Source organism: Elgaria multicarinata, chromosome 4 (genome assembly GCF_023053635.1).
Source record: "Elgaria multicarinata webbii isolate HBS135686 ecotype San Diego chromosome 4, rElgMul1.1.pri, whole genome shotgun sequence".
NCBI lineage: Eukaryota > Metazoa > Chordata > Lepidosauria > Squamata > Anguidae > Elgaria > Elgaria multicarinata.
This window is the reverse complement of record NC_086174.1, coordinates 92243675-92269415: the sequence shown is the minus strand read 5'-3', so window position 1 is coordinate 92269415 and position 25741 is coordinate 92243675. Positions and strand designations below refer to the sequence as shown.

Sequence of the window (25741 nt, the reverse complement as noted above, 5' to 3'; positions counted from 1 at the left end):
GGGCATGGAGGGGGGAGTATATGACCCATGGCCTGTTCATGAATCTCTAAACCCTAGAGATTCATTGCAGACTATAATACGTATAGGAAGGTGAACACAAGGCTCCATGGGTTTATTTGGCCCATTCATTAAGCAAGCGGAATCTTTTTTTCTCTCCCACCCCCTCTAGTTTTCAGGTATGGGATTGCAAGTTATAATGGAATGTGTGGACAGTTGTGTTCTGCTGTGATCACAGTGGCACTATTCATTAAGTGACCTTAGATTTAAATGGAAAGATACTGTGGTACTTGATTTGTTTATTGCAAAAATATTAAAGGAATTGTAGACTGGAATGTTGAAACTGGAAGACTAGCATTATTTATAGCTGTGAATAATCCTGTGTAAAAATAAAAATAATTTAAGAAACTACCTCAAATGGATATTCTATGATGGAGCCTTTTTAATATTAAAAACTGTCGAAACAAGAATGCAAGGCTTTTTTAATGAAGCATTAAATTGAAGTAAGTTGTTAAGCTACATTTATACACTACCACAATTCAAAATTATAGATCTGGTAAATGTAAATGGTAGAGATAGTGATGTCGATGTGACTCTACAGCAGTGCATTTAAAGTGTGAATTTCTTTAATTTTAGCAGTGCCTGCAGGCGTATATTCAATTTTGGGTGCATACAAGGACCAGATCCAAAGTGCTACGTTAGGCGTGCAGAAGGACTTAGATATGCCCAGTTGAAAGTGTGGGGTTGTACAGACAATTGGGGGGAAACACGCAGCATGGGTTGTTCCCCCTGCCTGTGTGTACTGGCCACATGACTGAGATTACTCAAGTTGTGGGTTGTTCTGTCATTTGAACCCACATCTGGCACAGGTGTAGTGCATTTTAATTCACCCTACAAGCCATGGTTTGCAGTAGTGGTGGTATGGTGGGTGAAACAGGGCAATCCACGATGCAGCATGGGTAAATTACAGTAATCCTGGTTGCATGAGCTGTGTTTCTTCTCCTGCTGATTGTCCGAATCCAGACTTTATTCCTTTTGTCTTGACAGCCTCCAATAACATAATGCAAACTCTTTGTTTTAAAAGAGGTTTAGCACGTGTTTCAGAATCACTAACCCAGTTTCTTTGGGCACACGAGAACAGCCATTTTGTTCTTTGGATCTGGACTGAAGTATTCTTGTTGGTAGCATTTTAATTGACAAGATCAGCTGCTGATTGTTAGGAGTAAAAGCAAATCAAGACCAGAGTAGACATGTTGCTGCCAACTAAGCAATAAGATTAAGATTTTTGTAATGATGTGGTTGGTGCTGGATATATGTCATGTTAAGGATTCTTAACCCTGCTTGGTAAATATAAATACTGCTACAACAATACACTCAGTATTTACTTGAGGAATCATGTCCTTCTTGACAATGTATATGTATACCTTGTATTTGTGTGTCTTGCAATTGACAATATAAAACTGTGCTATGAATTAGACCAGCCCTGCACTTTGACTTGCACCTTTTGACAACTTTTGTTATTTGCCTTACATGTTATAGCTTTTATTTGGGTGTGACTGCTTTATTTTTCTTAAGTGTGCCCATTGGTAAGGTAATTTTGTAATGTAAATGCAAGTAGTTTTATTGTTTGTGTTTACAGGGGCATTGGGAAGTCTGACATTTTCTTGAATAAAATAATTCTGCACCATAATCTTGACCACCATTTCTTCTCTCATCAGGTAATCAAAGCTAAACATGAGGTATTAATTATTTTTCTTATAAAATGTGTAGTTTCAAATGGTATAGAAAAACAGTGGAAACTGGAAACAAGCAAACTGATGAACGTTTGTGTACTCTAGGTAATTTTAACAGCAGTGCTTTTATTTACCTTTAATCCATTCCAGGAGTACCTTCTCATTTTGATATTTTTGATTTTGTTATTCGGACTGTAATTAAAGTAAGACTGCTCTTGTATTGCAATGTTAATTGTGCAGTCAGCTTCAGCGTTCAGGGAATTGATTTAGGAAGCCACTTATGATGGTAGGCTGTAATAACTTAAGACATAAAGAGTAAATGCAGGGTTTATTTATACAGTAAAGAATTGAGGGAGGTTATCCCAGCAAAGTAATCTTTTGCTAGATAAACAAGGAATTAAGAGCTGCATATATGTGACTGAGGCTGCATTTGGACAACATAATAGTCAATGGTGGGTTAATAGAATCAGAATAGTAGAGTTGGAAGGGGCCTATAAGGCCATCGAGTCCAACCCTCTGCTCAATGCAGGATTCCACGCTAAAGCATACCTGACAGATGCTTGTCCAGCTGCCTCTTGAATGCACGGTTGGTTATCGAGCAGGTACTCCCCACATGACATGATTATAATCAACTGTGGTGTGGATTAAGGCCAGCATCAAGTTGACTATTACTCAATGGTGTGTTTGACACATCCCCCACCGTATCTCCCCCTCTCAGTCCTGCTGGTATCCCATCAGCCATTGCGAGTTCTGCTGGCTGGACCAGACTGGCAGCCACTGCTTTGGTCACTCTTGCCAGGGGACTCTGGTAGTTGAACATAACCAACTATGTGTGACGAAATAGTAAACGATAGATGACACAATAACCAATGGTTGTTCAAATAATCAACTCTGCACAGCATTGGTTATTTGCATTGGTTATTTGGGCCAAATAACCAACCGTGGTGTGAAAAAGTCCCAGTAACCAATCATTGACTATTTAACCCACTGTTTGTTATTATGTCGTCCAAACCCAGTCTGAGTGTTTAGGCATATGTTGTAGTAAATGTGTATTATTTAGTATAGTTACGAATTGTAAAAATAAATGGGTTAGTTAGATTCAAATTAGAACTGACCAGATGAATTGCAGAGGTCTCAAGGGGGTGATAGTATGGCTATGGTGAGAAATGTTCCCAGGATTCACCCTCTGATACTGAGCCCAAGTACTAGATATTGTCTGGTGTAGGTTCAGGTTTGATGTCAGATTCTATCCTATGAGCAGTCTTTTTCTTTTTGATTTTTGTTCCCGTTGCCTGAGAGTTAGCTGGGTATTTATTAAAGGACTTGGTTTGTTTGACCTGCTTGGTCTCAACTATCGCAAAGGGGCAGTTTCAATTTGTTGGTCCAGGAGGATGGCCAAAGTTTTCGGTACAACAGAGGCTGGTACTCCCGGTACTCCCAATACCTCTGGCCAAGTTGGGCTCCTCCTTCCCATGCTGCCTGCATCCTGAATGGTGTGGGAAGTGGTGCAGGGGAATCCCAAGTTTATGTTTAATATCTCTGATTGGAAATATAAAAGGGGTTCCTCTTTGTGCCACTCATCCTCAGGAAGGGAACAGGGCGTGAGGCTTGGGGAGAGAGAAGGTGCTCAGTGCCAGATTGGTCCCCAGCGTGACTGGAGGTTGCCCTCCTCTGGTTTAGAAGAAATGCTCAGAAAATAAATCGCTGTAATGCATATCTTATATAAGAATGCAGTAGTGTAAGGCGAATTACTCAAGGTCTACCAGACTGATTTTGCTCATTTTTGTTGTTTAGCGCTCCAGCTTTGGGCAGCTCCGGAAGGGAGAACAGAGAGGGATGAGGCAAAGGGGAGGTTAATGCATATGCCCCAAATTGTGCATGTAATGTAACATGACACAGTATGTGTAATAATGTTACTCCTGTGAGCTCTTAAGAGTGTTGGGCAAGTGAAAGGTCAGGCACAGAATGTTGGCGAAAGTACTGAAGAAAAGTCAGTTGGTGATAGGGAAGGAAGAAGAGAAGCAGAGGAGAAAGAGCTGAAAGGACACCACAGGGAGAAGAGAGAGAAAAATACATCATTTGTTTTCGACCTGTTTTCAAGAAATGGTAAATCTTTTTTTAAAAAAAGTAGACTACTAGCTCCCGTGGTGACATGGATTTGTAGTAGTATGTAAAGTATAGTCATAGATTGATATTCATCTACTTTATCATAATGCACAAGCTGCATTCCTGCACACACTCATCTGGCAGTAACTAATAGGATAGATAACTTGCTTCTGAGTAAGAAGTGCCATAGCTTCTAAACTTTCACTTTTATGAGATTGGATTCAGACTTGGCCTTTTACAGACAGGCGGGCCTTGAGATCCAGCAGAACATCAGCTGGAGGAAGGGGAGGGGGCAAAGTGTTTTTTGCTGATCTCCCCCATGGCCTCCAGTGCAGCCTTTAACATCATCTGGGAATAGACCACTTGAATGGAGCCATCAAGTCTGATAGTTAACTTTTCATTAATACTTTTCCCCATTGGTTTAATAGGGAGGGGCAAAAACACCCTGCAAAAAGGAATCCAGTCCCCACTCAGCCATGAAGCTCACTGCATGACTTTGCACTAGTCATTGACTCTCAGCCTAGTCTAAAATTGTGAGGGGGAAGATCATGTGTGCTGCCTTAGGCTCCTCAGAAGAAAGTTGGGATATAAATGAAACAAATAATAGATGTATTTCAGTCATCCCTTTATGATCTTGGATCATTATCAGCGTACTTTATTTCTCTATGGAATTTTGTCGCCCTTAAGAGAGAAGATCGTGAATTATTTTGGGAAGAACAATTAAATAGGTTAATCAAGAGCTCTACCTATTGATTTGATCTCTGTTTTAACTCATTTTCCAAGGAATGAGAAGCTTGAAGGCAAAAAATTAGCTGGTTATTTTGAATCATTGCTACTTGCATCATTGAATGGGCAACTCCCACTCCCCATTTTGTGGGTGCCTACATCACCCATTTAAAGTTCTAAACGTGCCAAAAGGTTAGGGACCCCTGCTGTAGGCCTGGGAACGATATGCCCCCTAAGTTTGCTGGCTCCCAGAACAACTGTCCTATGCCTGTCATTTTCCTCCCCAAATAATATGCAGCCCTACATCTTCCTACCACAAACAATGCAATATAATATAGATGGTCCTTGGCAAACAGACCAATTCGAAGGCTGTAAACTTTTGATTACGTCTTGTGTAAAATTAAAAAACAGGGTCTCAGAGCATGTGTTCCCATTTGTCAAACTATGTATCTTCAGTACCAATTTCTTGAAATATCTAGAAATCGTACACACACAGAACAGTCACTAGTCATTCTAAAGGGATTGGAGTCACACCACTATTAAACGACAAATACTATTTTGACTACAATAAAGTTTAAAAATGCACATACATTTATTTGATTTTATTCAATTTTACTATGGTTTCCATTAATTTTTTAAAAACAAAATGATTTCCAATTTTTAAAAAAACCCAATGCACTGTGACCACATAATTCCTTTTCATTTTATACAGTTATACAAATATTCTAAATACACATTTTCTCAAGATGATGGCAAATAAATTTTAACTGTACAATACATAATGAAATATTAAGCATATTTAGAAGCAATAGAAATGTCTATACAAAAGCAAAAATGGAATAAAATTTCTTATTTAAAGTATTGCAACAGTCCCACAGTTTTGTAACAAAAATGTCTTTGCACAGTTCCTCACAATGCCCCAATTAATAGCTAAAGCAAGACAGTGATTTTTAGAAAATGTTTCAAAAATGCTACACATACTACTGTTTGCACAGTCTGGTCAAAACAACAAACCTACTTGGAATCAAGCAAAACTGAAGAGGAAATACCTCAACCAACTTTAAAATTGTCTGTATAAAATTCATTGCACATTATTTTACTCAGTTGTTTGAAAAGTAAAAAAGTGTATTTACAAAATATTCTGCAGTCAAAATTATAAAGTGGATGAGATATCTATAAGTAACACATCCTGATACTGACAGTTTAATAAAACACAATGGCATTTCCCCCAAATGTTTTCAGTACTTATTTAGAAGTCCATTGGGAAGTAAACTTTTATTTGAAATGGATTTACAAGATGTTAACACACAGCTATTTCAACATCTGCATTATAAAACAGTATGTTAAAAAGGCAGAAGAATGAAGAAAATTGACATCTTAAAAAGTGAGCTATTAACAGATTAACAAATGTATTTTAGTTTACTTGGGACAAACATTCATTATTTTTCAGAATAAGTCAACAGTTAATGAAAATCCTGGACAAGATGAAATTGAAGGACCATGCATGACAGTTTTAGAGTGGTAAACATTGAAAAAAATAGCACCTGGTATCCTGTGATATAGGCAATCTAAAACTGATCAAGTAGTTGGCGGAGATATGGTGCCTTGGATAATTCTCTGCTCACTCTGGAGACCTTGAAAAGTACTGGACAGTTCAATGAAACACATGGTATCTGTCGATCCAAGCAACCTGTACAATTCTTGCATATCTAGAGGTATGTAAAATGGATACATGTAAAATACGTTTAACTAGAAAAATATATATCATTAGGCACATGACAGTCTTAACTAATGCTAACTCTATGAACATTTACTTGGGTATAAGACACACTGAATACAGTGGAACTTACTTCCAAGTGAATATGCACAAGATTGGAATGTAAATTACACATTCCAGTTTTCTGTCTACTTTAATACTAAAGACACAAGATGCTAAGATAACCCAGTGGGTTGTATGCAATGATGGCTTTTGCCTTAGTAGAAAGTGCTTCCGCTGGCACAACTCAGCACCAGCTTTTTACCAGTCCCTTCCCTCAAACCTTGGATAACGTTCATTTGATAACAGAGTGGCTTAAGAAAGCGTGGCATACAGCAAATTAGTAGAAATGAGTACAGATTAGAGAAAATCCATCATGACAGATTTTTTATATAAAGGGGTGTTCTTGTGTAAGATACAGGGTAGTTCAATGTAATTTAATATCAAAAAGTGATAGTTATGATTAATTAGCATGTAGAGCACAATTTGATTTGGAATTCCTTTTGCTATTTTATTTGCAAGTAAATATGTCTTGTTTTTACATAATTAAATATTCATTAAAGTTTATAATTATTAAATTAGAAAACATGCTGGGATCTTTTTTTTAAAAAAAGAACTTCAGAAGACCTCTGCCACCTTCTAAGATTGTTTTCTGTATTGTGTCCAGTTCATTGAAAGCTATAGAGATTATTCACCCTACTGGTTTTCTCCCTACCTTGACCAGATGTTCGTGTTTACGCTCCAACTCTCGAATTTCTTGATTAAGGATCACTACTACATGCTGCGGTTGGCTTCTACATTTACTGCAGATCCCATGCTGAGTCAACTCATCACACACAGGACAATGCAGAGTGGTGAAATACTGGGAAATTGTCCCTTTTCGGCTTTCCTGCTCAGTGCGGAATGTGGTGGTAGCTTTCTGAGTCTGTAGGGGAAAACAAATTGATAGGATAACTATGAGCATTAGCTTTACTTTTGCCACTGTAATTTTTAATAAAATGTACAATTTCCCAAATCAGTATATGCTGAGTCTTAGCAAATTATGTCTTTCAAGATATATCAAGAATCACAACTATCTTTGAGAACTTTGGATATGATGTGCAACAAGCTTGTCCACACATGGTTGTTCAAACGAGGAAAGAAGGCAGCCTTGCTCATAGTAACATTCTTCCTCCAGCCAGTTAAGAGCACTAGAGTCCTTCACTATACTGATTGTCAGTCTTAATCCTACACTGTAGAAGACAACCTTCAATAGCTACAGAAAGATCTTTCCAAACAAGGGAAAGAACAGCACCGCTTCATGGCATCTGCAGGTATCAATGAAGGTCAGGAATGTCCGTGTGCCAGTCCACTGATATTCTGAGAAGATCCACTCAGCTTTAAAGAGCCAGAAGCCCCAAATAGTGTTGCATATGTGGTTGGAAGAGGAGAAAATTATGTGTAGGAAATTCTGGCAGGAGGGGCCGGCATGCAAAATATTTATTTATTTATTTATTTATTACATTTCTATACTGCCCAATAGCCGGAGCTCTCTGGGCGGTTCACAAAAATAGATAAATATCTATGGCACAGAAATATGCAAGGCTGCCCAACTGCTGGTAAGGCAGATTTCTCTGCTCATCTAAGTACACTCTTGATGTGTGTATCGTACAAAACATCTTCATTTCTACGGCTGCAGCCTCATACTCCATTTACTATGTCACTTACCCTTGGTAATTCATGATACCAGCTGAAGACATCTATGCCAATAAGTGATAAGATCCTAGCCAGTGGAGGAAGAATTTGCTTGGTGATGTAGTAAGTGGCATTCAGCCGCAGGTTAGGGTCCTGTAGAACCTCAATGGGCCGCTTAACCAACTGTATGAGAGGCAATCCTGGCATGCCATACACAATGACATAGGGTACTCTTTCACCAACTCGTGGCTCAGACCGCCGGTCATATGCAAGCATCCTCCTTGGAGAAATAAAATCCATTTCAAAATCCATTCTTGCATATGAAAGAGACTAAACTATTCAGTGTAAACTACTCAAAAAGCCAGGCAAATTTATAACTTGTTTTATCTCCCATTAACAGTCCCCATACATTCCCTGCAATCTTTTTCCCATTGGTACAACATTAAACACACACAAAGGAAAAATAAAACAAAGATGATATCTGATGTACCCAGAGCAAATTCAGTATTAAAATTTGCCCATCAATTTTCACATAACTGTTTTATGTTTGAATCCTTCCAGAAAGGGAGGCCATAGCTTAGGCCTTGTTCCTAAGATCCTTTTTGTACTCAGAGAGCCAGTCTAGTACAGTGGCTAGAGTGATGCAATTAGATCAGGCAGACCCAGATTAAAATTCCCACTGAGCCATGAATCTCACTGGGCGAAGCTTGGGCCAATCACTCTCAGCCTAATCTCTTCCCCGTTCAGATTTCTAGTCTTCAGTGTTGCTCACACAGTTCCTCTTGTTCCTAAGGTTAGTATGATGCTTTAATCCCAAACTGACAGTTTTTGATTTCCTCAGAAGCTTGAGGGAAAGTTCTGTTAGTGACAGTTTTGTTCCCTGAGTAGTTGGAATGTTCATAAACATTCTTTGAAATCACAAAGCTTAGCCAGTTGTTGACAGAGGTTTCATTATAACATCCTTCAGTATATTACAGCATAGATTCACTAGCTACAGTTTTTCTATAAAAATGCTATATAGCTTTTTGTGGCCTACTCCAGCCATTCAGCTTCAAAGGTAACTACTTTGAGAATGACATTTTGTCAGCCAATGATCACACAGTATTACCCCTCCCCCACTCTCAAAATCTTCTCACAGGCCTTGTCAGAGAAACCCCTCCCACATTCCCAGACTTCTAGGACTTTCTTTGCTTCTGGGATAGCATCTCTGCACACACGCTCCTATTCAGAGTTGACTGTAGAAGTATATGGCATAGTTACAGAAAAACAGCAATAGAGACCTAGTTTGCACATAGTGCTAATAAGTGGTTTATTATCTCATGGCTTGTTGCCCTACTGAGGGTTTGTCTGGTGGAGGACGGAACAAGCCACGTTTTTTCTCAATCCTTTGGTTGTTTCCCACCTCCTTCCCTGTACCCAAATGCCTTTGCAGTGTTGTATTACTGGCAAGAAGACCAGCTAGATTTATTGATGGATCATCCCCACCACCTTGGTATCCTGGTGAAACAACCCATTAACAATCCATGATTCTGGGTTTACACCCAATTACCAGTTATGGTTTAAACAACCCAGAATTCACAACCCAACAACAAATCATGGATTCTCTTTCTGGGTAGTTTGTGATTAACAAGCCATGGTTTGTTAGTGTGGCTGGGTTCACACAACACAAAAGTCCAGAATTCGACACCAACAATCCAAACCAAGGGTTAGTATTATGTGCAAACCCAGCTAATGAAAGCTTCAGCTTATAGCATGTATTCATATGTAAAAATCATTTAGATTAAGAAATTTAAGTGCTATGACTATGGAATTGCAAATCTCTTTTCAATAATATATACTGGCACATCAAGTTATTATTTCAAGATATATTCTATGTTAGAGGTTGGAAGAACTGCTATTTAGAAGCTTTTCAATTATCTAGTTTGCACATAATGACTATCCAGAGTACATATTGAGTATGGGTTGTTGTTATGTGTGAGCCCTGCACTATGGATTAACATTAGAGACCTTTAAGATGCAGCTGGACAGCCATGCTTCAGTGTGGATTCCTGCATTGAGCAGGGGGGTGGGACTTGATGGCTTTATAGGTCCCTTCAAACTCTATTATTCTATGATTCAGTATAGAGCATCTACCTATGCTCTTCCTAGTTAAAAACCTACAGTTAAACCATAGGGCAGGGTTTGCACGTCCTGACAAACTATGATTCAATGACAACTCATACTCTGGGTTGTTATTACATGTGAACCAGGCCACTGGATATTAGTTGTCAGCTGTGAAGATTTTGGAACTTCAGAGATTATTTTGAGGATCTGAGCAGCATCGGCTTGGAATCACTTATGGATTTGTGGAGTTAATGTTGAGGCATGAACTGCATCAACTTCAAACAGCAAGCCATATGTATATTGAAATTATAATTAAGGATATAATTTCAAGCATTTTAGAGGATTCACCCATGACCTTAACATCACTTAATGATAAAATGTATTTTGTTTTTTTGTTGTGTTAAAGGATAGCCTTTAACACAAACATTTCATATTGTATTAGCTATGTGTTTGCATGAGAACGGACTTATGGTATACTAGTGAGTTAAATTGTCTTTACTTTCTCCCCTCTTTTGCCTCTGGAACCAGAACTCTTTCACAATATCATTCCCTCTTATCCCTTGCTTCCATCTTCTACAATTAAATGCAAGGTGGCAATTAAGAACTCATACCTTCCTGATTCTGCAGTCAGAGAGAGGCTGTGGACTTCATGAGACTAGGGCAATGTTTTATTATACCATTAGCAATATTATTTTATTATGTATCATGCTTTTCAGCTAAGATTAGTTCCCAAAGCAATTTACAATTAAAATCCATGCAACAGTACAATATATTCAGATATATGTTGGTGTGGATATGCATATAGGTCAGTGTCTTCTGGCCCCTGGTTCCAGATTTTACCCTAAAGAGGAAGGGTTCAGAATAAGTAGTAGATGGATTCAGGTGCAGGCTGATGGTAAAAAATGACCCTCTGACATTCTTGAAAGGAGCCTTAATTTTTTATAACGGGCTTTAAACTCATCTTTAAACCTACACAACAAGAATGACTTAATATCAAATAAAATCTTACATTATTACCTTGTGATTTCTAGAGATGGTACACAGGCTCCAGGCTTGTATGCAGAACTTCCTCTGTACTCCTTTGCAAAGATGAAGTCTTGCATGCTGGCCTTCCCTTCTAATAACTTCATGCATTGATTTTGCACATACTGCTTGATGTGACTTATATCACGTGTTTCAAACAACAGCTTGATAGAACGCTCAAGTATCTGGAAAAGAAAGCATATGTTCAAGTATCTTGTGTTGCTCAATCCTATTAAAAAGTAAGTAAAGTTATTTGAAATACCAACAGCACTTTTAATCTTCTTCATTATCCTTCAAATTTTAATGATTTTTTTTACTGCTTTGAAACTGGTACTGTATATAATCAAAAATGATTTTTTTAACCACATTAAAATGCTTGTGCCCATTTACCTTGGAAACAGCAGGGCAAGAATCTCTTCTAACAGTTTCTATGCCTTTTGCATCAAATACCGGGTCCTTCTGCTCCAGAGTTTCATACATATAACCAACGTATCTCTTTTTGGTCTGCAGAATGCATGGCAAATAAACCTAAAATGTAAAAAAGCACTTTGAAAATCTGGTATTAGGAAATACAAGAAAATTGCAGAACATGTTTTCCTACAACTTTCATAAATAGACCTAGTTCTAATACTAACAGACACATCTCAATCATGCCTATACATTATTTATTTTTCAGCAAGCAATTTAATTTAGATCCTGAGCAAGAGGGCCACTCTGTCTGTCTGGATGTCTTTCCAACTCCAACTATTTTCAAAATCAGCTCCCTGCACTTCTTGGCAAGCTCCTGATAACTATATATACTGGGCTGGGAGTACTAAGAGAGAGAGCCCACAATGTGCATGTAAATTCTTGGATGAACTGAAAGGGTCTCTAATCACCACCAGAAAATATATTAAAGCTTATATATGCTTAGCTCAGAATTTGAACAATTTTGTGATGACAACATTCAGTGTTCCATTAATCTCTAAATGTCCATCTTTCTCTTCCTGATGGGTTATTAAGTTAATGTGTAAACATTTCATGTTCACCCGGTGGCCAACCAGCCATTGCCCAGGGACCAACAAGCAAGACATGGTGCAACAGCACCCGCTCAAGGACCTTGCCCAGGAATGGAACATTTGCCACTGGCCTGTAGTTACTAAGATTTTCCGGGTCCAAGGAAGTTTTCTTCAGGAATATGTCAATTTTGACATATTCCTGGAAATATGTGAATTAATAACAAGCATAATTATTTTGAATACAAAAATGCAATTATTAATGCATAATTATTTTGAATACAAAAATGCAATTTTTCACTTACCTTTTCAAATTTCAGTTTTACTGGTTTGGGGTTGGTAGATGTTACAGCTTCTGCAATTTCTTGGCCAATCTTAAAAGACTGTTCCTTGGTAGCCCCTTTCAGTAGTACAAACATGCTGAAATAAAATAATGCAAATGGGAATCGTCTGTTTAAAACATTTCCCTAGAAGTATTTAAACAGTATGGTAACATTTCTTCTTCTGCACAAAAATGTACAGGTAAGCAATTGATATTTTGAGATATAACCTTAACTCAGTCTGAAGCTGGTAATGAAACTACATGTGAGCTATCAAACTGAAACTTAATCCAGGTAAAACAGAAGTGCTTTTGGTCAGTAGGGCTGTTGACCCAGCAATAGGTATACTGTGATGCTGTTTAGACAACATGCTAAGGCACAGTGGTTAAGCATTTTGAGCTAAACATTATGGCTTAAAGACCCTGTTCAAACGACATGCTAAACCACGGTGGTTAAGCATTTTGAGCTAAAGATTATGGTTTAGCGTATCGTGTGAGTCATTTCTAACTATGATGGCTACATAACCACGGTTTAAACATGCTCACTAACCATTTGTTGCAAAAGAGTTAGCGGCCTAACCATGGTTTAGCATGTTGTCTGAACAGGCCCTGGTCCATTCAGACAACACACTAAACCATGCTGCTTAAACGCAAAATGGTTAAGCATTCCTGTCTGTTTTGGACATGTTGAATTCCGCTTAAAAAAAATACCTTTGCCCCATTCAAAAGACACCTTAATCCAAAGCTTTAACCATGGTGGTTAAGCCAGAAAGCCGGGCCGTGTTTAGAAGACACCTTAAACCATGGCTTTAACTACAGTGAAAAAGGCATAAAACCATATTCACCATGGTTAAAGCCATGGTTTAAGGTGTCTTCTGAATTGAACAGGTTACAGCAGTGGCCTGGAGTGCTTTTTACCAACTGTGCCTGTTTTTGGAGATATTTTGGACTACAACTCTAATCAGCAACAGCCAGTGTAACTAATTGTCAGTGGTTATGGGAGTTGTAGTCAAAAACACCTGGAGGACACTGGGTTGCCTAAGCTTGCTTTAGTTACATCAAGATTGGATGACTGCAATGCACTCATATTTGGGTCTGTCTCTGAAAAGTATTCAGGAACTTCAGCTAGTTCAAAATGTAGTGGGGGGGGCGGAGCCTGACAGACCATGGAGTGGTAAGCCTTTCTTTGAGCTCCCTGCAAGGGAGGCCTAAAAGCGATATTATCTCAACTGATCGGCAAGATTTATGAACTATATTCTTTCTAAATGTCTGGTTAAAAAATCTCTGCCAGGGGCAAGCTTTGAACTGCGACGCTGTGAGTCAGGAGAACGATAATAGATTACTTTCATTTTCAACTTAACTTGGCTCAGTTAGCTAACAATAAATCTAGCTTGTCGGAGTGCAGAGACATTATCGGACTTTGTCTATCAACACTTAAAAGCAGTCGCTTATATTGCTAAGGCAGAGGAAGGGTCAGAAAGCGAAGATTTATCGGAGTGGCTGACTTCCGCCTGGTAATTTAGTGGCCGAACTAAATGCCGAAATCTAAACTTAAAATAAATATTAATAAGATAAGAAAAACTACTTGGACCAGGTCGAGGGCTCACCCTTCTAATCACTCATTTGCACGTCTAACGAGGGTTTCATCTAGTGGCGAAGACGAGAGCGATCAGGATTGTAATAAACAACAAGACAAAAAAATGGTGGCTAAAGCTGGAATGAAGCCAAATCCTGAGATAGAAGAGTTGAAACAGGCTTTTTTAACTGCTAATGAAACAATGTTGAATGAAGTCAAGAAAATAAAAGCTGATATTTTTCAGAAAGTTCAGGAAGTAAACTCAGCAGTGAATAAAATTGAGAAAAGTGTGGGAGAAATAAAAACAGAAATGAATCAATTCTCAAAACAAGTAGATCAACTTGAACAACAGGTAGCAGATCATAACATAACGGTTGAGCAGCATGAAAAGAGACTGATTTATTTGGAAGATCAAAATCGTCGTGCGAATATTCGAATTAAGAACTTCCCTGAGAGCCAAGGGGAAAATTTGAGGGGAATTATACTGCGCTGGTTTAAAGAGCTGATCCCAGACTTTCTGATAACAGAGGTGGAGATTGACAGAATCCACAGAGTAGCAGGAAACAGATCCAGAATAACTCCAAGAGATATCCTGGTCAAATTTGGCAGTTATTACAAGAAAGAGCAACTTATGAAGAAATTAAGACCAATCACCACGTTGAAGTTTCAAGAATCAACAGTACAAATCTACAATGATCTCTGTCAACAAACCATCTCATGCAGGAGCAGTGTCAAGCCAATTTTAGCTATCCTCAAGCGAAAGGGCATTGCCTACTCATGGGGTTACCCGGTGTCTTTGAGATTTACGCATGATGGAAAACAGCAGAGAGTAACCTCATTGGAGCAAGGGATGGAATTGCTGAGGAGCCTGGGGATGGATGAGGATTTGGCATCCCAACAAGAAGGAGGAGAAGAAAGAGCTGGTCCAAGCAGAAAATAACTTTCATTACCAGTGAGATAATAATTTGAAGCAATGATTACTTAAAAGAAGAAGGCTGGCTGTAAGGGGACTGTGGGCTTCATCTCCCCACCCCCTTAAGGTTACTACCATGACTGGGGTATTAGACCTACGGAGAAATAGAGGGGGGAAAAGAAATAGGGGGGATGGGGGGGAAGGGGGTGGGACAGAGGGGGGAAGGGTAGGGGTAGATAAAAATAAAAAAGTAGTATTATGTTGTTATGTGTTAAAATTTTTGTGTTTGTGGTTATCAAGGGTGTGTATAAGGGATCTAGAAGAAAATGAACAAAAGGAATATGGATAAGAAAATAAGGATATCAACACTCAATGTCAAAGGTTTGGGGGCAGTAGTAAAAAGGAAAAGGATTGAACAATTGTTAAATAAAGAAGGATCTGACTTTATCTTTTTGCAGGAAACACATCAAGTTAAGGACGGTACGAATGAAATACGTTTGAAATGGTCAGTGTATTATGAAAAGTCTTTGGGGACTTCAAAAAAAATGGGGTAGCTATAATAATATCAAAGAGAAGTGGTTTTAATATGGAAAAAATAAAAAAGGATGAGGAAGGTAGATATATTATAAAAGGACAAGTGGAAAGCAATTTTTATACCTTTATTAATGTGTACGCCCCAAATGAGAGACAAAAAGAATTTTATAAAAAATTATTTGAGGAAATAGAGGAATTTAAAAAAGGGTATGTTATTTTAGCTGGAGATTTTAATATGGTTATGGACAATAGAGTAGACGGGTGTAACCCCACTGGATTTGAAAAGAGAAACAATATGACAATTTTAAATAAAATGATAAAGGAAAATGATTATATGGATTTTTGTTGTTTATTCGTTCAGTCGCTTCCGACTCTTCGTGACTTCATGGACCAGCCCACGCCAGAGCTTTACGTATTATTCTCCAGTTCACAAATCCTACTCTAGAATAGATTATATTTTTGTCTCAAGGGATTTTGCAACTAAGGTCTGTAATATGGATCTAGAGGTGATCATGGTCTAAATTCTCATACTGGTTCAAAGGTTCCCATATGGATCAGGAGGATCTTGATTTGTGGTAAAGAAAGGAAAAGCAGCCAGTTATTTATTATCGGTTAATAAGCCTCCCAAATGAAAGAATAGTTTGAATTACCTGTCTGTGTCCCCATATACAACCCGGGCTCCCCATTTTTTTGTATCATTCACCAGTTTTATTGCTCTTTCCAAGGTCTCTCTGGCTTTGTGCACAATGCTATCACCAATCTGTTAGATACAAAAATATTGAAAATAATTCTTTATCAGAGCCTTGATTTGCATAGCATTTCTTCTCAATTGATCATGCATATGTTATTGTTTTACGATACGCAGACCAAAATTCACAAAATTGTGGGATTCACTGTAGATACCTTGTGGAAACATTTTGATTTAAAACAAAAGCACAGCATCCCTCCTTTCCATATATGACCAGCTGTTTTCAAATACAGGAGAATTTCAAAAGATGTTTGCTGAAGAACAGAGACATGATTTTTAAAAAATAAAAATCACAAAAGTCCATTGACTGTATCCAACCCATTGGGCAGAACTACATAGTTTTCTTGATTAGTAGCATTCGGCAATTTAAAACCATTTAAAACATCCCACACTAGACTGGTTTGCACGACATGACAGCCCACTGTGGGTTTATTAACCCATGGTGAGGCTGTGGTGTGTGCAGGAACGATTTTGCATATCCAACTCTTGCTTGTGTCATGCAAACCTGGCAAGCATGGATTATGCGAGGGTTAAACAACCCTCACATAATTCTAGAATAGACCGTGAGATGTGCCATATTGTGCGAACCAGGTCACAGTGTTGGACAGTCCTCACACTCTTCTAGAATGGCTTTTCAGATGCATAGAGTACAGCAATGGAGAAGGACTGCATGGCAGTAAAATCCTGTTATATGAGTGGCTTGTGTTTGGATTCAACTTAAAATGTTGTATAAATCTTTTACTTGTATGTCCTCCTCAAAACCCTCTGAATTAAATCATTATTCCTACGTTACAATTAGGGAATTGAACTTGAAAATTAGCTTTTGCCAAAAGCTAATTTGCTAAACATTGGGCCCATTTGAAAGTAATGACAGCAAATTGTGTTGATTAATCCGTGATTTGCTTGGTTGCATGTTGTGTGTGAGTCGCTTTCACTTTGCATAATCAACCTCTGATAGGATGTAGGTTGTAGCATGACATACAGACCCAGCCACTTTGAGATGCTTAACCCACAAACAACCCAAACTTAATTTAAGAACTAATTAAACCAGCATTTGCCACCATTACATGCAAACCAGGTCATTGTACAAAGAAAGGGTTGTTTTCTTTTTCCTGAAAAATCTTAGCATTTTATTTTCATCACTCACCTCTATACATGGCATCCTTCCTGAATAGTTAGCAGAAGTATAACCATATGTGACGTTTGATATTAGTTTAAGGCCAAGCTGACGTGCATCAAGCATTCGAGTGATAGCTTTGTCATGCTTATAAGCTTTCATAGACTGCTTCACCATTATTCTAGTCTTCAGAATTTCTTCCAGCATTATTGGCAATACACCCTTTCTTACTGAAGGCTGCCATATCAAAAAGAAACAGCAAAACATTAAAGTACCTTTTAAAACGAATCAAAAAGCTTTTGATTTTTAATATATGATCAGCATTAATATTACTGTGGTTCAATGGAACTAAACACCATCTCTATTCATGAAGGATAAATTAATATTTTTGAATAACCATGTTGTGAATATATTATGAACACATATATTTATGGTATTATATTGATAAAGATTAGGAAGGGTTACCAACATTTGTGAAGGCAAACTCCATTTATTTATTTATTTATTTATTTATTTATTTATTTATTTAATATCTTGCCTTTCTGCCAAAACAAATATACTCCAGGCCCCTGACTCGATCATAAACTGGATATGCCAGTCAAAAGCCAATGAGGTGATAATCAGTGTTTTGAGACTCTTCTTTTCTCACAATGAGAGCATCTTGAATATAAATGTAACATTTATTTGGATATATGACCAAGCTGGGCAAACACTTTGCTCCTTTTGCATTCTCCTCAAAGCAATAATCAAATGGAAAACCCTCGTCTCAATTTGTGAACAAGGATATGATCAGGAGGCCCATTTCAGCTCAGTCCCATTTTGAGCTTAACTACTTCATCCCCTTCTTGCTTGGGGGAAGGGAAAGGAGAAGCAGGGAGCTGAGGGTAGGGTAGAGCACAATCAGAATCAAGGAACAAGAACTCACCTTATTCCTATTCTACTAGTTTGATAACTGGTGTTAGTTTCTGGACAGAAATCCAAGGGCTGATTTTAACCTTTCAAAACACTCTAAAAAGCCCAGGTCTCGGATATTTCAAAGAGTATCCTCTCACTTGCCTTTTACTTTTACCCAATGGATTGACATTGGGGATGAGTGCCTACTTTGGGTGGCACAATTGTCTGAGGCAAGATTGGTTTCTATTAGAAATAGTGCTCCTTATGTTGTGTCCTCAGCCTATTGAATACCTCTTGAAGGAGTTAGATTGGATCTACTTTAGGAGGACATGAAAATATTTTAAAAATGTAATTCATTGGCTACTGAGAGCTGGATTGATTTTTTAGAGTTACTGTATATACTGCTGTCTGTTACTAATATACTTAGTATTTTTTAAGTTGTATATTGAATGCTTTTATCTTTGTTGCTGAAATGTGGAGGAAAAATAACAAATAAATATAAAATGTAAGCAAAAAAAACATAATTCCTTGTGTCAGAACATTACCATTTTGAATTAAACGTTACCTTAACGAAAGCAACTCCACTGGGTGATATTGTGATATCATGCCGAAGCTGATATAGCAGTTCAGGAGATACTCTCAGAGATGTGCAGCCGAATTTAAATTCATCATATCTAGAAAATAAGAGAAAGGGAACTTAGTCTTCAGGAACTATACAGGCCAACTACCGTTGCTAGTCTGCATTAAAAGATGAGATGTTTCCATGCTACATATTATACTGTGAGACTATGGCAGTGTAATACATGGTTTAATTGCTCTGCATCTGTTCCATCTTTCTCAGTCTCTCACAAGCTCCAGCACGTTCCACTTTGCAAACTACTCTCCCCCTCTCTTTAGTTATCTTCCCAGCTCCTGCCATGCATACCACCTCTTCTGTTCATTCTTCAGTATTAAGGATTTCCCCCCTTCCTCTTATAAAACAACAACTTGTAACTGTGCACGAACTAAAACAAGAATAAAATAGCAGCACAAAATAAAGCCAGCAGATCATAAGATCCATGTGGTTAATTAAAAGCTTGAGAAAATAGGATGGTCTTAACCTGACACCTAAAATAACAGCAGCAATGGCACCAGCAAACTTCCCTATGGAGCAAGTTTGAAACCTGGGGTTCCACTATGGGAAAAAACCCTCTCCAGTATCCACCCTTCTAAATTCCTGTTCCTTACATGTATAGATGAATATTTAGTTTTTAAATCATGTGAAAGGGTCCTCAGATTCCAGTTTGGAGTTTTCGTTATTTTACACAGCTTTTATGCCAAACATGAGCTATTAATTCAGCACTAGGAGCAATACTGGGTAAAAATACGAATTAAACAATCACTTAGCCTATTTATACAAATGGTTTCATAAATTAATAAAGCAACATTAATATGATGGGCTTCATACTGCACAGTAAACAGAACACATTTCTGTAGTACCCTTCGAATAATTTTCATTTGAGACCATACAGAAGAGGTTCTTTCAATATTTTAGAAGTTATCAGTTAATATCTTACATAGGTGCAATCATATGCATGTTTAGATAGAAAAAAGTCTTACAACTCCCAGCATGCCCTAACTAGCCAGGATAGGAACTAGATGACTTTTTTGTGTTTAAACATGCCTAGGACTGCACCATAAGAAAAACATTTGCTCATCTATTAATGGAGGTATAGGCAACGTGTGCCCCTCCAGATGTTTTAGCATACAACTCCCATCATTCCCCACTATGGTGGCTGAATGAGAGTTGTAGGACAAAACATTTGTAGGGACACAAGGCTTATTAGCAACTTGAAGAAATTTTTGAAGAACTCATCTTTTTGCTCACAACTTACAATATTTTCTCTACCTCTTCCTGTGTGCATGTGTACCTGCGCACACACAAACACATTAACTTTATTCCTTTTGACTTTTGACATACTTATTCAGTAACAAAAAAATGCATGGAGATTTAAATGATTAATACTTACTTTCCCAAGTTCTCAACATGTCCCAAACATGTGGAAAAACAGTAGTTGTATGCTATCACTATAGATGGATATAAAGACTGAAAATCTAGTACAAGGACAGCATTACTGTAGAAGCGGGATTCTGGCTCCATTATTAAAGGGATGCACTGAGGGGCTCTCATCTGAGCTCGCTGTTGGACGCTGGGTGTCACAGCAATGTAATTCATTGGTTTAGCAATACGTAACATCATCGACTCCACACGGTACTAAAAAGGAAAAATATTAATTACTGATAAAATGTAAACACATTACATGCATTTTTCAACACTGTTTTGGAATGACTATAAACTTGATATTCTTACTCTAAAGAGCAGCAAGATTAATTGATAACTGGATTTTTAATGTCTTTCCCAACTGCCACCTTGTTTGCACTGACTCTCAGATTCAGAATTTGGGAGAAAGACCCTGTGGTCTGGATTCACTTTGGATAGCTCTCTGATTACACTATGCACTCTTGCTTCATGGAGGACTTCTCACAGTTCTCAACTGTTCAGCTGCTTTCCATTCACAGAGTTACCTACGGCTTTAATGCACAGTACCATGAACGTTTCATTGTCTATGAGATGTGGCATCAGTGAACTAGAGTTATACTCAATGGCTGTAGGCCTCTGGATGGAGACTAGGCTTCAAAAGACAGGAATGGAGGGAGTCTTCCTGTTACAAATGGCCTCTTCCACAGAACAGTAACCCTGAACAGGAGAGTGAAGTGGGCTGGAGTTAACAGAAGCAGCCAGAGAAAAGATATCAGATGAAAATAGAAAAGCAAGATATCCTAGAACTGATTCTAGAAAAAGTACTGTTTGACCTGTCTGTGAAATGTTGACCTTTCTCAAAGAAGCAGGATAGACTCCCCTTCTTAACGGTTGCCTCTTGAAATCTGTGTCCTACCTATATAGTTGAACTTTAAGACCATCTTGAACTTTGATTTACCACATTTTCCCCACATTGAAGGACTTCCTAGACATACTGATTTTTCAAAAAAGATTAAGGAAAGCTTACTTGTGATCCCCTTGTTAATACATGCAAGAACTGTATTCCAAATAGCCTTGCCATTTCACTTGTTCTGCCAATCAAGTCCACTTGTTCTAACAGCTGGACATTCCCACGGACACGGGTTGTGTAATAATCAACCATTTTCCACCTTTGAAATCAAATCACAAGAACATAACAACCTTTAGAGTCTGAAAACAAAAGAAAATTCTGAAAAAAAAGTTTCAAGACAGTAATCAACAGTTTGTGAACATTCAGAGTAAAATGAAGAACTGAAATAGTCAAGCTTGATATAATGCTGGCTATATGATGGCTATATTGGCACAAGAAGATGAGCATCTATCAGATCTATTCATACCAGATCACCCGATTCTACTGTGGCCATGAGGTCTTCCAGGGAAAAGGTTCTGAGCTTCACACACTTGTTTAGTTGTTTGAGTCATGAATAAACCTGACATTATACTGTGGCGTAGTTGGAATTTCACCCCCAGTGCTTTATTTTTCTGTGCAAAATTTTCTGTTTCATAAGTTCATTAATAAAAATGAATGTATACCAATTGAAACTACAATATCAGGAAAGTCCCACATGGAACACAGAAATATTCTTGGAAATAAATGTGCGGAAAGCACATCAGTTTCCTGTTTTAAAACAAAATCAGGAGGGCCAGGGAGAGCCTGGCAAGTGCCAAGGCTGCTGTCAGTAGGAACAGCGATGCCCACAGGCACCACATTGGGAACTCCAGCACTAAACCTGCGTGCAAACTTTCCTACTGAGATTGAATTATAAGCCTCAGTCATTTCAAGTCATTCCTGTTGCCTCCTTGGTACCACTTGGATGTATACAACTATCTATGAATGGATTGAACTACCGTAGCCATTGAGGTGGAATAGCAATTTGTAAATTAATATTTGATATGTAAAAGAAAACTGCACCATAAAATTCTGTTACACTTGAAACAGGGTGACGATAAGGCCTAGTTTACATGTTATCCTTATAGCAGAGTTGTTCTCCTCTAGTCAGCTACCATGTTATGTAAATAACATCCGAAGTTCAGAAATCATATAATTTTGATAATATGAGTGATTCTCACACTAGTGCTTTCATTTGATCTCTGGAAATACCCACTTGATCCACTACAAATTATACCTGATGAATGAGGGGAGCTGATCATGCAGGGTGGTATGTAAATTTGGCCTAAGTGATTGACAACTAAATGATACGGATAAGAAGTTGAATCAGGCACTTGAGATCTGCAGTACATTTATTAATCTTCTGCCAGGAGGCAACTTACTTTCATTTTTTCCTTGCTAATTAAGTTTTCATCCCATTTCTGATATATGGTACAGACTACATTTTGTATCAGGAAGCATACTTTTAAATGCTCATAAATACAGGCAATTACCTATAGATATCTGCCTTGTTGTCAAACCAATCAGACAGAACACGGGAGGTAAACAGTGGAAAGCGTTGATGGAGTATATGAAAGCCCACATTTTCAAAGGTATAGTTAGTTAGAGCCACCTAAAACAAGAGAAGACTTGTATGATGATTTGTTTATATAACCTGCACCAACAGCAGCAAGCATGGGAGTGCAATAATTACACAGTCTGTGAATGATAAAATGCAACCAGGCCATGAAACACAAAGGAAAGGTTGGTTGAATGGAAAATACAGAGTATGGTTTTTATCCAATAGCATCATTTCACTAGCAGTAGAGTTCCTGCCCACAGCAGGCACCTCTGACTGATATTTTGAGATTCCTCTTTCCTCTCAGCCTCTTGTGTCATTGGATAAACAATTGTGGAAGTTTCCTTGACCCTATATGTAACATTTTGTGGGGAGGGGGAGCTGAAAGGGAAAGGAGGGGAGCAGGTGTTCTACTTCTGTGAACTCCCTTCCACCAGCATGACTTTGGATGGAACCCTATAGCAACAATTTAGCAACATAATGGAAAGTCACAATCATTAACATATTTCAACAAAATTCATATTTCCTGTACTGACACAGAAACATATGAACTCTCTAGACTGGGAGAGGGAGATACAAATGTGGAAATCTACATAAAAAGAAAATGGCTGAGTTCAGACAACATGATAGTCAACAGTGGGGTAATAACCAACTCGACAGTTGTTTATTTAGGGGATACTCCCCACTCTACATGATAATAATTAGCCGTGGTGTGTATTAGGATCAGCCTTGAGTTGACTATTAGTCCATGCTGAATTGACTCACTCATCCCCCACCCTCTCCCCACTCAGTCCTCCCGCTGGTGCCTTTATACAAACCTATGGTGTGACCACACTTAGAATACTGTGTACAGTTCTGGTCACCACACTTAAAAAAAGATATTATAGAGCTGGAAAAAGTGCAGAAAAGGGCAACTAAAATGATTAAGGGGCTGGAGCATCTCCCCAATGAGGGAAGGTTACAACAGCTGGGATTGTTTAGACTAACATGGCTATCTCTCTGGAAAACTGTTTAAAATACATTATTTTGAAGTTGTAAGCAGTGTATAATAAGTGGAGTCAGTGTACTAAGTATCAATTTTATTACAAAGCAATCTTCTCCCATCTTCAATATAATTTTCGATAGACTTTACCTCATTTCGCATAATTCTCCAGATATTTAGAACAACCCGTCCAACAATATTTATTTCACTCATTGTATCGGAGCCGTATTCATCTTTATCTGTAGCAAATCTGTTCTCTTTCTTATCATCTAAAACAGTAAATAGAGAATATTTTAACAGGTCAATCAACTCAATTACAAAATTCAAACTTCAAAGAAGTATTTATCAGAAGAAAACAGTGATGCTCTGGATGAACACACTAGAAAAGTGGTGGCCAATCATTTGGGCAAGTATGCCACAGCTCAACTCCACAGAAGATACTGCTGCTATATAGTATGCTGTAGCATATAAGCAACTCTTGTGGTTTTTCCTTTAGTCTACTGTGTCCAAGAACAGGAAGCAGTGCAAGAAAGGCAGATAGAAATGCAAGCTTGATCTTATACCATAGCCAGGTTTTCAGGCCCTCTCCCACTCCTGCTTATACATACTCCAAGTCCCACTGCCTAACACACTAGTGCTACCTGTACTGCAGGCCTATTGCCCATGAACTAAAAAGAACCAAAAATGTTCATTATTTTAATTTTGTTTTAAAAATCTTTGCTTTGCAGCAAATGGAAAGAAAGATCTGTGATAAGCTGATTGTTTATCCACATGCTAGAGAGTGGTAGAAAACAGGCAGCATACATAGCTGCATTTATTTTGAAAAACAGTAAAATGGGCAAATGTGAGAATATATATGGCTTTATATACAGAAAAATACAGGAATATAATTACAGCTGCTCACAATGACGAAAAACATTAGAACCACAAACACACCTGGAACACGAGAGATCATCTGGCATAAATCAACACCTAGAGCAGCAGCTCTCTGTAAGAGGTATCCCCATGAATGCATTTGAACTTCGTAGCCTAATAAAATATCTGGATCATACCTAAAAGAAAAAAAACATTTTCTTCATAGAAACAAGTGCTTTATATGTCTAACAAATTTTATACAGAATTTCAAGTCAGCAATTTGAACTAACTTCATTCCTAAAAGTATGGAAACCACACATCCTGATCTTGAAACACAATCTGCACGGGAAAAGTTTTAGCACATAGATCTGTTGTATTGGATAAGCAAAACTCTGCTAAGTTGGTGGGCTGGGAAAAAGGAACACAATACGCTTAGTTATCCATTAACAAAGTGTAATTCCATATGTATCACCATACAGAAACGTGGACAAATGCTTAGGTATAAAGTACCATGTTACTGATGCTTCTCTGGATTAGGTCTAATGCTTGCAGATTTTCTAATAACAATTATGAGAATCAATTCTTGCTGAATAATTACTTGTGTTGGGGTCATGGAGGCAGCTGGATGCTACCAATTGGATGTGGGGAGGGGAGTGTAAGGAAAAGGAGTGGATGTAGAGCTTGCCAATTCCCACCTCTGGATCCTTTCAGCATGGGAGTGGTACAGCCCTCACCACTGAAAGAATCTGTGGGGAAGGCGGAAAGAGAAGAGTAATGGAGGATGTATGCATGCACCCTATTACAGAGGAAGTGCTTTAGGGGGGGAAAGGCTGGCACAGCTTTATGAGGGGACTCAATGAAATTCCAGTAGACAAACATATAGTTTGAAATTAGAAAGTACTTCTGTTCTGTTAACTGTAGTGCTATTGTTACTGGTTTTGGAAATCTACTGTTAACCTGCACAATCTCTAATGCCAGGAACAATTCCAGAGGAATTGCCATGTTAGTCTGTTGCAGCAAAAACTACAGAGTGTTGTAGCACCTTAAAATACTGACACATTTATTCTGGCATAAGCTTTCCTGGACACTGTCCACTCATTCAAATGCATGAAATATTAACCTTAAGTTGACAGATTTATCTACACATGCTTTGGGGGTAGAGGGGAGAATGTAAACTATGTCAG

The 25741-nt window shown here is 38.1% G+C and overlaps 1 protein-coding gene across 1 annotated transcript in view; it reads right to left on the bottom strand.

The window, feature by feature from the left end:
* Window positions 1-5132: 5132 nt before the first annotated feature.
* The window catches only part of REV3L (REV3 like, DNA directed polymerase zeta catalytic subunit), an 83855-nt gene continuing 63246 nt past the window's right edge, over window positions 5133-25741 (bottom strand). Inside the window, exons 19-32 of the mRNA XM_063124779.1 lie at window positions 24639-24754; window positions 23853-23971; window positions 22656-22774; window positions 21262-21403; window positions 20224-20468; window positions 18780-18888; window positions 17351-17557; window positions 16106-16215; window positions 12419-12533; window positions 11509-11646; window positions 11113-11303; window positions 8026-8272; window positions 7034-7243; window positions 5133-6271 (exon numbers count right to left, since the gene is read on the bottom strand). Coding sequence (XP_062980849.1) covers window positions 6131-6271; window positions 7034-7243; window positions 8026-8272; window positions 11113-11303; window positions 11509-11646; window positions 12419-12533; window positions 16106-16215; window positions 17351-17557; window positions 18780-18888; window positions 20224-20468; window positions 21262-21403; window positions 22656-22774; window positions 23853-23971; window positions 24639-24754 — 2209 coding nt within the window. The 3' untranslated portion in view covers window positions 5133-6130. The remainder of the gene's footprint in view (window positions 6272-7033; window positions 7244-8025; window positions 8273-11112; window positions 11304-11508; window positions 11647-12418; window positions 12534-16105; window positions 16216-17350; window positions 17558-18779; window positions 18889-20223; window positions 20469-21261; window positions 21404-22655; window positions 22775-23852; window positions 23972-24638; window positions 24755-25741) is intronic.